At 38.0% G+C, this 16,798-nt stretch overlaps 2 protein-coding genes across 2 annotated transcripts; one reads left to right on the top strand and one right to left on the bottom strand.

The window, feature by feature from the left end:
* The first annotated feature begins 2,231 nt into the window (after positions 1-2,231).
* LOC134678637 (serine/threonine-protein phosphatase 6 catalytic subunit) lies at positions 2,232-6,162 on the top strand. Its single transcript, XM_063537282.1, has 6 exons — positions 2,232-2,664; positions 3,063-3,208; positions 4,140-4,281; positions 4,747-4,901; positions 5,323-5,435; positions 5,903-6,162. Exons 1-6 carry the CDS (start codon positions 2,500-2,502, stop codon positions 6,091-6,093), a joined length of 912 nt encoding a protein of 303 aa, XP_063393352.1. The 5' UTR covers positions 2,232-2,499; the 3' UTR covers positions 6,094-6,162.
* Positions 6,163-7,377: 1,215 nt separating this feature from the next.
* On the bottom strand, positions 7,378-13,506 carry LOC134678636 (eukaryotic translation initiation factor 3 subunit I). The gene is made up of 6 exons (XM_063537281.1): positions 13,403-13,506; positions 13,100-13,326; positions 9,472-9,604; positions 8,640-8,807; positions 7,999-8,256; positions 7,378-7,681 (listed from the first exon to the last, which is right to left on the bottom strand). The coding sequence occupies exons 1-6, from the start codon at positions 13,403-13,405 to the stop codon at positions 7,481-7,483; spliced, it is 990 nt and encodes a 329-aa protein (XP_063393351.1). The 5' UTR covers positions 13,406-13,506; the 3' UTR covers positions 7,378-7,480.
* Between the last annotated feature and the right edge of the window lie 3,292 nt (positions 13,507-16,798).

The following is a 16,798-nucleotide window of genomic DNA, read 5'->3' as shown; positions in this document are numbered from 1 at the left end:
TGAAAGCTATAAGTAAGAGCGAGAAAGAGATATTTAGACCACGGTGCGGCCGTCTGTAACAGCTTTAACCCTTTGACCGCCGTTGGCATGTATACAAGACAACGATAGAACGATACACTGGCGCCGCTGTCTTGTATACAAGACACAAATTCAACCGCTCGGTAAATGTGAAAAAACATCAATTGTAGTATATTTTTACACTCGTGTTAATGTTTTAGGTCTTTGATTTTTTAAATAATTGCATTTAAAGCAGATAAATAAATCCATTCTTTTATAATAAGGCAATCAAAAAAATTGCTCCAGTTTTCAACGTTTTTCATGTTCCTCGTCGCCGTTGTCTTGTATACAAGACAGCTAGGGATGGGAATGTTAATTCGATATGAGAATATTAGAGATGCAACGGATAGTTGTTTGGCCGGATACTGGATATTCGGCCTGACCATCGGCCGAATATCCGGTATCCGGCCGCCAAATATCGGCCAGCAGAGCTGCACCTACATTTCGGTTTTTCAGGTGCGCATTCTGCAGTTTTGACCTGTTTCTAAGTGAACGTTCGCGCGGACACATTTCTAGGTTCGAAATGAGTGCGCGTGCAAGTTAGTTGAATCTCTAAATTGTTTTAAAATAATAAACAAGTACGATTATGACCGTGACTGTTTCTTAAATCCAATTTGTTTACTCCAAAATCAAACAATGGTACTATCCGGTATTCGGCCGGATAGTAGGGCACTATCCGGTATCCGGCCGGATATTAAAATACTGGCCGGATAGGGCGGATACCGGATAGTAACCGAATATCCGGTGCATCTCTAGAGAATATTCAAAATAAATATCAAGTGGCCAATCTGGTTTTATTTAAGCATTTGAACACCTGTTAAATGCCAATTGGTGATAACTAGTAACTAGAATACGTTAAACGAGAGAGAGACAGGCATAACTATAGCTGGAGTTCAGGGAACTTGTTCAGCTGTCCATAGTAGAGTCAGACAAGTAAATCTGTCCTTGTGGTCTATTTGCAGAACAAATGATTCATTTTGAGACGATAGTGTAGTGGGGAGTGATACCCTGCAGTGACCGCTTCGCACAAGAATGGTACCTACAGGCGGACGCTCGGACTAGTCAGTGTCGCCTAACCATGAGAATGTTATGTATTTGAAATTGACGAAAAATTATTATGGTAGGGAGGGTGTAATACGGGAACTGACAAGCTCTTCTAAGGAACATGTCGAATGTGAAATATGCATTCCCGAACATTTCTGATCCCCACCCTTTTCCAATATTATTGTTCTTCACTCATTGACAATTCAACCCACGTGTCATTTTCCCCAATGCAGTTCCGGTACATTTATATTATCGACACACGATGCGCGGCTCTAACCATACGCTAATAAAGTTTACGTACCGACAAGCGCTTACGCCGTTGACCTAGAGACTATTATTACTTAATCCGCGCGGAAACGGTCCTTGTCGGTCTGCACTGCGGGCAGTCCATGCGCGCCGTTGTCATGTATACAAGACTTCTCGTAGAGCCTAGTGCGGTGATATTACGTCATGAATCGATATTGTTTAGTGGTTGTTTTTAATGATAAAGACCTTTATTTTTAACATTGTCGTGTGTAAAAAATATGTTAATTTTTGGCATTCTCGAAATAAATTAAAGTTGGTTAAGAACAAAGCCAAATTGAGAAGATTTTTACCATAAATTGTAAATATCGATATCACATTTTGCAATCCCTAAACTTTTTATTAGTTGTTTACTTAGAATTTACTCTGGCGTGTGAGTGAGCGTCTTTGCGGACTAGGTCCGGCGGCCAAAAGGTTTTGGCCATCTAAAGCCCCCTCCAGACTATGCGCGTGAATCGCGGGCGAAGCCGCGAACGCGAGTGTGGAGTCGATTTCGCTGTCTGCGAAAATCGACGCCACACTCGCGTTCGCGGCTTCGCGCTGCGATTCGCGCACGAGTGTGGAGGAGGCTTAATGAAATAGTCTGATCAAATCAGGTTGTGTGGACGCAAACGCCGATTTGGCTCGCCGGTTTCAACCACCGATTATAACCTTTTGCCTCCTCATTCGCATTTGGGGGCATCTTTTTCTAAAATTGGGCAAGGCAATTTCACACATACATAAAAAAATTAGTGAGTATTATATTCTTTGATTATAAATCGCTCATTTGTGTATATTTTCTGTATCTGTGCAGGAAGGTGACGGCCTTTTGACGGCTGCATGGCTGTCATTGTTACACCCAAGTTTTGCGCTACTCTTACACACTTTTGCCTTGTTGTAGTCATTATACTAATATACGAACCATTCCGCATACAAAAACGATTACAACTGCTGCATTTAACATAGCAGTCAATAAGAATCCTCCTCTACCTGATCTCGAAGTCTCGAGAAGTTTAGTTTTTTTGTTCAAGTTTGCCATCGGGCTTTGTTCTGGTCTGTAAGCAAGATCCTGGGAACTCACTAAACTCGCAATCGTATATTTACAATTTATCTAAGATGACTGACGTGGATAAGTGGATCGAGATCGCAAAACGGTGTAAATACCTGCCTGAAGACGATCTACGGGAGTTGTGCAATATTGTGTGTGATTTGTTACTTGAAGAGCCTAATGTTCAGCCGGTGCAGACGCCTGTTACGGTGTGTGGGGACATACATGGACAGGTAAAAATAAAACAGTTATATACTTTAACAACTGAAGTCAAAGTAAAGTATAATAACTTAAACATACCTACTCGTAACATCCGAACTTTAAAGATGATCATAGATGATATTGAACTTTATCTTAACTAAATTAGAAAATCTCAACAAGACTTTCGTGTGTTTCTGCTCTATATTATGATAATGAAATGAAATTAAAAATAAGCACAATTAGAGTTCCAATTAAAATGAACCTGTTTTGTACAACAGTGGGCGCTTCACTCGCCTCTGTATCCTCATCCAGTCGGCAGCCTAGTAGTCCACAAGAAAGATAACTTCAGTGTTATTATTTAGAAAAGTGAAAGGGTGCAAAATATGCTTACATCTCATTGTATATCCTCATTATTTTTCCTGCATTTCAGTTTTATGACTTGGAAGAACTATTCAACATAGGTGGTCAAGTGCCGCAGACCAAGTACATATTCATGGGGGACTATGTTGACCGCGGATATTACAGTCTTGAAACACTGACCTTACTCATGGCTCTGAAAGCCAGGTATCCAGATAGGTGAGTTGTACCACATTGTACAGTCACCTGCAATAGTATGTTACACAATGAAGGCCGCAAAAATATCTGACACAATCTTATCTGTAGAGGCAAAAGAGCATGTCACATATTTTTGCGGCCTTCGAAGAATAACATATTATTGCAGGTGACTGTACTTTGCAGTCTTTGCACTATTTTAATATTTTGTTCATTATTGTTTTAATTCGATTTGGATAAAATTTGGCTGGTTTGAAAAGTTCTTTCTGGATGGAATAAATAAATAATCATAATTGTATCGAAAAATTGCACATAATTTTGCGTTGGGCTATGACAATACCTTACGTTTCCGTAATTCAGGGGAAGATTTATTAGCATACACATGGGACATACGGTGATGTTGCGCTTTTATTGTCCAGAATAGGGGACAACCTATCCACCAAATTTTATCAAAATCTGACAAATAAAAATCGATAATGAAATAAAAATCGGCTTATTAAACATTGAGTCTTATTGCTTTTCAACTGTTCAGACTTAAGTAAGGCAGGCGATCAACATGTTTTGTACTTATGTGAATACACCAGGTTCTTTTCTTCTTTTGGATATTATTACTATTGCTGCTGTGACCAGGACATCGCTATATAATGTGCATAGCGCTGTCTCGCTCACACAGCGGATCCGCGTCAGTCTGACCGAAGCCTACATTAGATTTCATCTGAATAAAATGGGGTGCTATAAATATTGAATGAACTTTATAATTCAAATAATGTGTAAAATAATTAATGTCTTTATCTATAAATCATTTATTTACATACATCATATATACTGTGGTACTACCTACTAAACGAAATTAATAAGTAGCTTAAATCTAGGCCCCTGAGGCATTGTACCAAGGATGCTGGCGGCATTTCCCCGCTGTATCGCAATGCTGATGATTAATGTCTTTGTATTTCAGAATCGTGTTGCTAAGGGGCAACCATGAAACCTCACAAATAACCAAAGTGTACGGATTTTACGATGAGTGTTTTAATAAATATGGCAATACGAATGCTTGGAAGGACTGCTGTAGGGTGTTTGATTTACTGACGGTGGCAGCGGTAAGTTTAATGTACAGTAGTTAAGTCACTTGTTTTAGTACAGCTTTTTATGATTGAAATATTACAAATTTATGCTAAATAGTAATACATCAGATTCTTGAACTTCACACGAGCATACCAACTGAACTGAACTGTTGGTTAAACTCCCTATTTTTAATCCGATTGCCGAATTAATTACCGAAACAGGGTTATTAAGAATATGTTAGGTTTCACCGGTGCTCTCGGCTACACTTGGGTCCAACGCTCGTGGTATTATGCCCGCTCTGCCATCTTAAAGTTACGCTAAATCAAGATCTGTATGTATAAAAAAAATGTTGGAAAAATTTAGACAAATCGATCTAGCCCCACAGTAAACTCAATAAGGCATGTGTTGTGTGTACTAGACGATGACATAAGGCCTTACTACCGACAGTATCCACTAGGCTAGGGGGCGATTACTTACGTTAGATCATCTTCATGTTACAGCTAATAGACGAGACAGTGCTCTGCGTGCACGGCGGACTGTCCCCAGAGATATCGATGATCGACGAGATCCGCTGTATAGAGAGGAATCAGCAGATCCCCCACAAGGGAGCCTTCTGCGACCTGCTGTGGTCCGATCCGGCGGACGTAGAGATGTGGTACGTAGTTACATCGAACGCTAATCACGACTCGTTGTCGTTTTGTCTCTATAAAGCATTTCCGCTACATACCGGGAAATCCATGTTATCGGCTACGACCGTAGTAGCTCAGCGGTGAATGTGTCCGCTTCTCTAAAAAAACGTAGTAAACTTTCCCCTTAAAATATTTTTACAAAATATATACTGTATATTATCATTAACCATAGCTACAATGTTGGCCGAATGTTAATTCGCATTGACCATTACAATTTGAACCGTAAACGGTCCGGTCTGGTCAATTGCCCTTACCAGGATTCGAACCCGGGACCATCGGCTTCATAGGCAAGGTCGTCGGTCGTCAAAATCTTTTACGTTGACTGTATAAACAGTTTGGCGAAAGTGTCCTTTATATATATTTTTTATTATCTCACGTTGCTTCCAGGTCGGTGAGCCCCCGCGGTGCGGGATGGCTGTTCGGCAGCTACGTGACTGAACTTTTCATGAACTACAATAATTTGAATTTGATATGTCGGGCTCATCAGCTCGTCAACGAAGGTGAGTTCCCTTATTATCCTCCATTTATGAAAGAACGACATACTTACAGAATCCCGCTGGACAAAAATAGAAACAGGGGAAACTTATGATGGTGTCATCTATAAAAACTGTTGACAGTTGCTAAGCCCACTACCACAATAGACTTTAAACTGACTGGCAAGTTAAATCAGCTTTTTTGAAGAAAGCAAGAAATAGTTTTTTCTTCGAATTGGCAAACGATAATCATTAATACGATTTTTGGATATTGGGTGTTCCATTTCTTTATTTATAAGCTAATAACCAGCCTTTACGATGGTGTAATAACTTCCCAGTATACTAAAAATACAAATGAGCATAGAGCATCTATTTTTTTGGCATGACCGTCGTATCACTTACCTACACTCAGGCAATATGGAGATTTCCATAATGAATAATGATATATTTCGTCCATAGCGTGAAACAATTTATAACATCCGCTTTGTTCACAGGTTACAAATACATGTTTGACAAGCGGCTAGTGACTGTTTGGTCGGCACCAAACTATTGCTATCGCTGCGGCAACGTCGCCTCCATAATGGAGTTCAAAACTGTCTCTTTCCGAGTTGCAAAACTATTCCAAGCAGTCCCCGACGCCGAACGAGAAGTGCCCCCACAGCATACCACCCCTTATTTTTTATAAGGATAAAACAAGTATTAAATACAGTATGTAGTGAAATAATTATCATATGTATGTAATATTTTGTACATTAAATTGTTGCACATTTGAGTTTGATTTTTATTTACTTGCCATCGTATAGTCACACCAAGAAAAGTCTGCAGCGGATTTGTCAAGCCCACGTAGTGCAAGTAAATATTATTATAAACGTCAAGCTTCTATGAAATTATGACGTATAAATAATACTGGCACTGCAAGGGCTATCAAAGTTGCTGCAGAGTTTTCGTGGCTTAACTCTATATAATTAATAATTATGTAATACCCGAGTATTACGTCACGCTTTCATAAGGGCCAACGTTCAAAAGTATATAAACTATCACAATTGAGTCGCTTAACTTCAAACTCGGGTAAATCCATGTCAGATTATGCGATTTTGGTATTAAGAAAACGTATTAGGGTAGATATTTGCTGAGAGGGTCTAATAGATTTACCCGAGTTTGAAGTTAAGCGACACAATTGACGGTGTAGTGTTGGGCAAATGGTAATGATTGATATGAAGCGCTTATTCAAATCTGAGCAAACGACAGAAAAAAATCTTACTGAATTTGCTCACAAATTTTCACGAATGGGTTGAGAATTGCGACCTGTAGAGGAGTAAATGCAGACATTCGAAAGTAGTTTGCCGAAGTCACGACGTAGACCTTCGGTAACGCTTCCGCCAATAATCGTACTTATAGTAAGTACATAGTTCTTCAGGTTCCAAATAGCTAAACAATTTTCAAGATAATATATACCAAAGAGAATAGATAGTATTTAAATAGATAATTTTGTAAGTCACTAAATTTACTGCCATCTATCGACATACGACTAAAACTCAAAATTAACACGTATAAAATTATCAAAAATATTTATATATATGGATAAATGATTTTATTATTTTTATATTGTTTTGACCCATGCTCATTCACTGATATCTACGTGTTAAAATTGTGAAATATGAAACGGTGTCGTCACGCCATCTAGCCGAGCATAGGCCAAAGGTGTGTGCGCCATCTATGCGAGAATGACTATTTCTTGATTTCCGAGGCACGTTTTTTCCTTAGACTTTATTCATCTTATACGAAGTTACATTTTGCTTATCATGAACAGTGGTACAACTAAAAATGAAATGCTATTGCATTTAATATTCTATCTTTTACTGGTAAGATTTAAAGTCGAATGGCATTTCATTTTGTTTTGTGTCACTGTTCATGATAAGCGTCGATATGTCTTTGATATTACTAAATAAAGACCTCAAATGAAACGCCATTCCAGTTCATAAAATATATTTTTCAGTGTGGATTTAATCGTGACAAAATTAATACTTCCGCGCAAAGAAAACGCTTTGTGGGACAGAGTACGGATTAACAGCTTAATCTCTGTTGTAGTCAAAGGTGTAGTCGAAGTAAGACTGGTCGAAGCTCTGCACACGCACGTAGCCGTCCTCACCGCCGGACGCGTAACTCTTGCCGTCCGGGTGGAACGCTAAACTGTTGATGGGCCCGAAATGTCCCTTCACACGGCCAAACTCCTCTTCGAACACGAGATGGAAGAAGCGAGCGTCGAACTTTCCCTGACGAATGAAAAATTATTTATTTAGTCTTGGGAAATTATCAAATTTAAAAATACAAACATTTTTATTTATAATCTGAAGAAAATAACCATAACGCAAGCATAATGTTACAAGCAGGCAATTATAATAACAATTTGCCTGTATAGATGAAGTATAGATGAACAAATGTCTTGCGAGAAATGGACCTAAATTTGCATAATTTTAACCATTTCGTTCATTTTTACGCCATTTGTTTTCAAACTACTCATTCCCTTCAAGTTCACAAAAATTAAATAATTACATTTATTACTGTAAAACCCACTATTCATTAAATTTACCTGTCTGGTAGATGTCGTGGTCACTTCCATAGCGTCCTGTCCACCACCAAGTACAACATGGTCCAGAATGGGACTGAGGGCAGCAGAGTTGACCGGACGCTCGGTCTTGTACTCCTTGAGTAGCTCCAGCGAGCTGGTGTCGAAGAGCTTGGCGGTCTGGTCCTTGGAGGCGGTGATGAACATGGTTCCGTCGCGGGACAGCTGCATGTCGTTGATCTGGTGCGTGTGCTCCTTGATGGAATGTACTTTCTTGCCAGTCTGGAAGGTAGTGTGTTGTGTAAGTTTTTTGGGAAGGTCTGATAACCTAGCTTAGGTTTAGTATAAAGTGAATTTACTCTATAGTACACTTCTTTGTAATGTTATTACATTTTATTCTATACATTTCAAGAAACATCAACTTTTAACTTCTCTGTTGGTAAACTAGAAATGGAACCTGGATGTTTGCCTAGCAAGATAAACATTTTTGTATGATAAAGTTTAAAAAATGTGTGCTATGCGTATGCGGGCTATGCTTAATTCATAAGTTTCGTCTGTTTACTGTATTTGATATTCAGACATCATAATATTCCTTAAATAATAATAACAGTTATTTTGTTAGTAAAATAGCACACTCTTTTGATGATAATAAGTATTGAGCCTACCCTAAGATCCCATTGGATGAGGTCTCCAGCTTCATGGCCTGTGATGATGGTCTCATCAAGGGTGCCCCACACCATTGACGTCACCTTGGAGTCGGTAATCTCCCACTTCAGGATCGGAGACGCAGACGAAATGGAGTCATCAACGGTTCTCGTGTCAATAATGAACACCTAAAATGATATTAACATTCCTGTTTAGTAATTATTGTTGTATATTCAGGGTGTTTGGTACATCGTTTGCCAAATTAAAACGGCAGATAGGTTTACTTGCGTAGTAGTAAAAAAAAACCATGGCTAATTTTGTTTTTGTAGGCATATGATGTACCAAACACACTTTATTTTAGAAAAAAATAATTAAATAATACTGAATATAAACGGTTACGCTTGTTTTAGATTTTAAAGCAAAATGGAATAATGAAACAACAAAATCAAATATACTGAGCATGGGACTGTTAACATATTATGTTACTTTGATTCAATTATTAAAAAATAAATAAATGATTTTTGAATTCCTTTAACAGGAAATTATATATTCAAGGCAAGGATGATATCATAAAATAGTAAATAACATGTATAAAATGTTCATTATACTTCAACATGAAACATTGAATTCCTTTTATGTAAATCTCATCCTCAAATTGTTTCAGTCACTGTGGTACTTTATATACAGTTCTCAGGCAAAAAGTTAAGTGAAACTTTTGGAAAAAGAGCAAGGATTAGAAATCACCAGAAATCATTTGGTGGTCTGAAAATACTCAAAGTAGCTTTTCACCTGCAAAGAGCTATGACCCCTGAGGTAGGCAATAAGAAATGCAAGTATGTATACAACACCCACCTCACAAGGATGACCCATGGCTTTGTCGGTAGTGTATGCAGCCTCATTGGCACTGAAGCTGAAGTTGCATGTCCTCACAGAGGAATTTGTCTTCACCGTAGCTATGTTTTTGCCAGTCTCCAAATCCCATAGTCTAGTCAAAAAGCGAAACATATTTTAATCGTTAGAAATTTAATTTAGTACTGCGATAGGCAGACACTCATATTGGCACGTCTGTGCATATTGAGTGATCAGCACAATTAATGTAGATCTTGCGCCTCCACTCGATAAGGGATTTCCTCTTCGATCACGTAGAATAAGTATATATAATGTTAGTATAACAAGTATTAGAGGATTAGAGTGTAGAAGCTGGAAGGTATTACATCTGTCAACCGGTATACTGTGTTTACTGAATCGCCCCTTTCCACCCCGGCGCTCCGCCTATTACATGGCGACCGTGACACGTGAGGACTTTGCGTGAGGATACTGCGAGTATAAGATCATCATGGCCGACGACAGTGAAGAGGACTTTGAGGACGAGGCGGCGGCGTCGAACTTACCCAGTGATTTGTCTTGTTAATTGGTAATCAACAGTACCAAAATGGGTGGTCAGAAACCGAAGAACGTGGTCGTAATAGTGACCGTGGCCGGTATCAACATCGCTCCATTGGCTTCGGCGGGTTTGGATTTGACGGAGGTACGAGATGTATATCGTCGGCTGCGCGTCTGGTTACGCATTGCTGCCGGGTGCTGGGAGCGTCGCGTCGAGCAAGGTGGACATTTTTAAGGGTATTTTGCGTGTTTTGTATTTTTTTTTATCTGTGTGAATTATTTTTTCTACTTAGTTAAATTTATGGATTTATTAGAAATAATACGTGTTTTAAAAGTAGGAATAAGTTAATGACAGGTGAATTTATTAGTTAAAGATTGTTGTAAAGAAGTTGCAGCTATGGATTTTAAAAAGTCGCATTTAAAACGGTATAAAGATTTGAGTATTTACTCTTGGAGATTGAGGGTAGGTAATATTCAGGGTAGTATGGTCGGATAATTACCGATTTTTATTAAAGACGTCTCTTTCTATGCATTCTAAAAATGATTGTAACGAATTTATTTTTGCACACTCAAACTATAATCGCGGTACGATTAGTGCGAGTCAGCAAGGTCGAGGACGGGTGTATTTTCGCGAGTAGACAGAAATCAAACAGTTGCTGTAGGTAAGAGGGATAGTGTAATGTCAATGTTATTCAGCACGTGACTTAGATGACAAACGTAATTAATTTGTTTTTTTTGCGTGTCTAACGAAGATTATGTAAATATGTGGTCTTATAATACTAGTAATCACGTAGTGGTAACTTGTTCAAATAAGGAATTTATCAGATATGAGTTAAGAGTTGCTAGTTTAGGATTCTAACGGATTATACTTAAACAAATAAACTGGACACGACACTCTGGTACTACGTCTTTAAAGCTTGGCCAGCCTAGAGTAGTAGATATCATAAATAGGACACAGGAAGATACAGAATTAATAATTTGCGCGAGTAAATAATGACGAGATTGATGGAAGATGCGTAATAGCGAACCGGTAAAAATGATACTGATAATGTTGTTGGTGTGAGCTCTACAATTTATAAAAATCAAGATTCTCCATGAACGAAGGCACGCTTAGACGTATCGTTACGAGACTTGATTATGTTATGGGAAGGTCCCAATGCAGACATTAGGGTTATGGCTCATTGTGGAAAAGGTTGAATATAGTAGAGTTGTTATGTATTAAAAATGAGCTCAAATAAAAAGTATGTTACGAGGTGAACTAAGTAAGGTTTTTCGCGCGGGACAAGATGAATTACCTAGGTTATGTATGAATTATTTCGTTGTTAACGAAAATTACCGATCGGGAAATTATTGAAGTTATACTAAAGGATTATTATTGTTACTAACTAGTGGACATGCTGGTAGTACTAAACGGATTGACGGTATCTAGAAGTACGAGTATTATGGGAAAAACTACATTATATAAAACGATGTATAGATTCTCATAAACAGAAGTTAGCAGTAGACAAATGCGAGATAATATTTTTATAATTACAGCTACCTATCACAGCTACAACATCTTTTGAGAAGGAATTTTTAGATTAGTTGTACTTGGATTAATAACTTTGAAATGTGAAATGTTAATTGTGAAATGCAATGTTTGTGTTAGAAATAGTTTTTTTTTAATCAAACATATAAAATATTATATTATAAGTCAAACATTGTTAATTTTAAGATAGGTGATTTAGTATTAGTTAAGAATGAATGTTACAATAAATTAAATGACCTATATTTAGGACCATATTAAATAAAATAAATGATAGGGTCAAATTTAAAGGTAATTAAAAATAATACAGATTATTTAGTACATAAGAATAGAGTAAAGTGGTTTCACCAATAGTCTTCTTTTCAGGGGAGGGAACCCCCTACCTTTTCAGGGGAGGTGCGATAGGCAGACACTCATATTGGCACGTCTGTGCATATTGAGTGATCAGCACAATTAATGTAGATCTTGCGCCTCCACTCGATAAGGGATTTCCTCTTCGATCACGTAGAATAAGTATATATAATGTTAGTATAACAAGTATTAGAGGATTAGAGTGTAGAAGCTGGAAGGTATTACATCTGTCAACCGGTATACTGTGTTTACTGAATCGCCCCTTTCCACCCCGGCGCTCCGCCTATTACAGTACAATTACAATCACAAATAATGGAATATATGGGATGATAGGATTAAATAAATTCTGTAACCTTTAGGCTGTGTTTTGAACATAGCTGTGCAAGTATGCATTGTGAGGCATGTGTCTGTTAACTGGTCGAAACGCAGCCTTAGGAGTAGGATAGTATGTGAAGCTGTATTAATAGATGTAATTTGTTTGCACACAAAGGTTTTATTTTCGCAAAGCATTAACAAGAATAAATGAGTAACAACACACCTGAATTTATAAAAACAAAAACCAATAGGTAGTATACCTATTTAATAATATTGCCTTATTTCTTTTTATAGCTCAAATTTAAAAAAAAGTGCACTAGTACACAAATTCAAGACCCTTTATTAAAGTGGATTTTTTACTTTAATATGTTTACTGTGAGGGTGCTCTACAAGTGTAGCCAGTTATATTGTTTATCAGCTTTGTAGCGGAGCTTTACACTACAAAGCTATGCACAGAGAACTTGCATAGGTCTGCAATTCTCAAAATTACCCTGCATTCAAAGTTATCCCAATACACCTTAATGTTGTTAATAAGATCATTCGCATTGCATATTTTTTGACCATAATTATGCAAAATGCTTGTGTTGAAACATTTCTGCTATAGCACTGTTTGAAGCAAGAAACACATTGAGACATGAGTAACATTGTGAAACAAGGACATATATGTACATAACATAATTGAATGATATTTGATAACTAAATTTTTCTTTATAGTAGGGCAGAGCCAATCAATACAATTATTAGTATAAGGATAAACAACCTTAATGTTACTCGCGTATTTTTTTTTGTTCATCTTATATTTTATCATGCATTAGTAAGAAATAAAAAAGGAATCTAACCATGAGTAATGTATTGCGCACGCAGCAACTGAGATTCAACAAAAACGTGTCAGTTTTAGTCGCTTACCTGCATGAACTGTCGCCACCTCCTGTGATCAGGTTGACTGTCTGCCAGTCAACGTCCAGGCACCACACAACGCCTCCGTGGCCATTGAATGTGCCAAGACGCTCGCCGTTTAGCGACCACCAAACATTGGGCTTGGAGTCTTTCGCAGCCGAGAACAGCAAATCACCTTCGCGGTTATACTTGATCTGAGTTATGGCACGCTCGTGCCCTTGCAACATAAGGGGTTTCTGAAAAAAATACGCCATTACAAATAATCTTTCGATGTAGATGCTAAATCTATTTGATATCTTGAATGAATCTTACCATTTTAATGATTATTCACAGGAAATTAGCGTTACAACATGTGGCGACAGCAATTTTTTGACAGAAAGGCCGGTGTAGTCGATTTTTGTGGTGTTGCTATAGGTGAAATTTTTTAAACATGTTTCACACGATTTGGCTTACTGACATTTGAAATTTTGAACGTTTAAAAACTACAATTTGTTAAGTGAAATTCTCATTATTATACACATAAACATATTGTATAGAGTGCGACGCAATGCACATTGGACAGGTGGAATATCAACCTTATAGCCTTAACACACTACCTCACCGTGCGATGTGCGGTGCGGTAGTGTGTTGAGGCAATTGGCCAATTGCCTCAAGCAAGCAAAGCAAGCATTGATTGCCATCAATGCTCGAGTTAAGTTGTATCCAGACGAGACAATTTTTCGCCAATCTATTGATGAATTATTTTCCTGAACAAATCGACTGATTTCGTCAGTCCCGTCTGGATACCCCTTTAAAAAAAACACGTCTGTGGTTTTTGTACAATAGCAACACTGAAAATATATATATAGTTTTACTACTCGCCGATAGATGTCACGCAAATCAAATATTTAGTGTATTTAGGTATTTACGCAAATCTACAAATTTGTTAATGCAGCCAGGGGCCCGTTTTTTAAAAGCTTGTAATTTGTAATACAAGCGGAAGTCACTTTTTGTCAGCTTTTGTTAGAGAGGGACTTCCAGTTGTATTACAAGTTACAAGCTTTTGAGAAACAGGCCCCAGGTCAGTAAATTATGCTAAAACATACCTAATATTTTGATACAATATTTTGCTTTGTAGTGGAGTTGCATATACCTCTTAGCTTGGCAAGTATAAAGATTGGCGAACAAAAGTTTTAATTAAACATAGACACAAGTACCTATGATGTAGTTCTGCCTGTGTTCACCAAATAGGTTCCCTTCCTTGAACACGTTCGTACAAGCTACCCCCATGCAGAGAGACTAAAAGGGCATCATTATTTCGGCCTTGTCACTACTAACTACTATACCTACCTATTCTTTCCATATTACCACGTTTAAGTATATTATAAAATTCTCGTAGGTAACACACTAAGCGCAATACCTAAGATAGGTAGGAACCTACGCAATGTTTCAGTTTTGGTGACATAGGTAGTAACCATAGAATTAGATGACGCGCGCGGATGGTAGTAGGTCTATGGTAGTAACATATCAACGAGTCGTCAGCTAGTCATTAAACATCTTCATTCGAGGTCTATTAAAAATAGGGAATTACAAATTTGTTATTACTTACCTATCCAAGAGAGATTTGTCGAATGAAGGTAAAAAAGGTTATCCCGTGGATCGCCGTCCTATACGCAATGTCGATGAAATTGTAGCCCGTAGGTGTATTTATTTAATAGTAGCAAGATGGATTAAGGTAGAATAAATAGTCGAACAAATAATTCACATACATTTTATTTTCTTAATTTATTAACCATTGATTTCCAAGAGTAAAACTAAAAAACAAATTAAAGTACAAACACGTTATGCATCGCTAACTAAACACAACTTGTAGGTAACTTCTCTTGGCAAACCATTACAATCTTTTGACTATCAGCCGGCGCACCACTCAACGAGACAATAAAGAGCAGTACATGACTTTCTGAGTGCACTACACACGGGGCCGGGCCGGGCGTGACACGGACGCGACACGGTAGCGACACGCGTAGGTACCTACGTCACGAGATAGCTAAGAGCGGGCATTATCAAACTATAATTAAAAAAGTCCTTCAATCAATAAACTGTTTTCAAGCCAGCAATAATATATTTTTTGAATTGTTTTATTAGCAACAAAATATAGCAGTGCAAGGGTGCACTGCGATATTTTAAATCGGTGACAACTATAGCACCATCTCAACCATCTGTCATGTTAGTACTTACGATACCCACCTTTTTAACTTTTCCTTTTTTTAAATTGATAAACAAATGAAACTATAGCGCCAAAAATCGAAATTAACTGAGTTGACTTTTTGGTTCAATGTAGCTGTACTAATTAGGTATAGGTATTAAGTTAGTCTGAAGAATTGCCTTGTTAATTCCATTGCAACGTCAGATCTGTGTCAATTGAGGTCCGGGGCCAGCCCGGCCCGGCCGGACCAACGAGAACGGTACAGCGATCAGCAACTAAGTGACATACTACAAGTACAGAACCCTATCGTATTGATAATACTTAAATTAAAGCGAACAATGTATAATATGCTAGGTCTGAAAGCGATAAGTCTTGAAATTGAGCGAGCCCAAATAAATACGAGAGTATAGTACAACAGCACACCCGTTCACAATCAACTATCAAATTTTATAAAGAACATAGCAAATAGCTCCTCCTCGGGCAAGGCGGCGTGAGAGCCCGAGCCTGACAGAGCCGCGGACTGCCGCCCGCCGTGCCCGAGCGACCCCTGCGGCCCCATGGGCGAACCGTGACAAGTGTACAGATAAACATACTTGTATACCATATTATATCTCTAAAATACTTCGATTCAGAAAAGTGAGGAAACATAGATACAAAATCGTCGAATGAACCAGACAAGCGAAACGTGTTTGTTTATAGTTTTTATTTAGACACTTAACCATAACAGAACACGATTACCTATTGTTATCTGAATAAAACATTTAGAACAGATATCTATGAATGTGTATGTACTTATTTCAAATATTCATCTGTGACATGTAGTTCTATATATGTATAATGTATATGTATTTACAACAATCACTCTTCAACGTTTCCAAATATATATATTCTGTTACTGATTTACACACCATTTTTCAGTACTATTTAATACAATGTCTAATGTACACAATTTCAACCCTTCTTTTACCCGAAATACACGAAACGCTATTTTACACAACAAACCTTACACTATCAATGTGAAAATATTTCGTCACAATATCTTACATGTAATTTTTCTTATGGACTGTAAAGAAAGTGTGAAATGCATTAAGTTTTTTGTTACATTCTTATAAATATATTAACATTATTACGTTTAAATTATTATATCAGTCAAAATATTTTCGCAATATTAACTAGGTCCACCCGTCGGCGCCCGCGCTCGCGGCGGCGCTCGGTCGCGTCGCGCCACCACCGCACATTACATCTCAGCCTTAAAGTACTTTACAATACATTACTGTACCATAGATTAACTATTAATAATTGATTGTGAGCGCATCTGACGGCCGGCGGACGCCCCGGCGCGGGGCTGCGGGCAGCGCGGACTGCGCGGCGCTATGACCGTAACTTCCAGCAGCCTCTAAAATCGACTCCGTTCCACAACGCATATTAGTCTGTGATCAGGGACCCATTTTTCGAACGGTATTAGTCTAATATTATTAGTGTGTTGTCATGGCAACTCATAGAATTTGACAGTTCGTGGACTA

The sequence above is a fragment of the Cydia fagiglandana genome, chromosome Z (assembly GCF_963556715.1).
Source record: "Cydia fagiglandana chromosome Z, ilCydFagi1.1, whole genome shotgun sequence".
In the NCBI taxonomy this organism is placed as follows: domain Eukaryota; kingdom Metazoa; phylum Arthropoda; class Insecta; order Lepidoptera; family Tortricidae; genus Cydia; species Cydia fagiglandana.
Note: the sequence above shows the minus strand (reverse complement) of the source record. Positions and strands in the feature narration are given on the sequence as shown.

Coding starts and splice junctions, on each gene's coding strand:
- LOC134678637 (XM_063537282.1), top strand. CDS start 2,500: ATGACTGACGTGGATAAGTGGATCGAGATCGCAAAACGGTGTAAATAC. Junction 4,902..5,322: donor CCGGCGGACGTAGAGATGTG/GTACGTAGTTAC, acceptor CGTTGCTTCCAG/GTCGGTGAGCCCCCGCGGTG. Junction 5,436..5,902: donor TCATCAGCTCGTCAACGAAG/GTGAGTTCCCTT, acceptor CTTTGTTCACAG/GTTACAAATACATGTTTGAC.
- LOC134678636 (XM_063537281.1), bottom strand. Junction 8,257..8,639: donor TCATCCAATGGGATCTTAGG/GTAGGCTCAATA, acceptor ACTACCTTCCAG/ACTGGCAAGAAAGTACATTC. Junction 7,682..7,998: donor CCACGACATCTACCAGACAG/GTAAATTTAATG, acceptor TTCATTCGTCAG/GGAAAGTTCGACGCTCGCTT.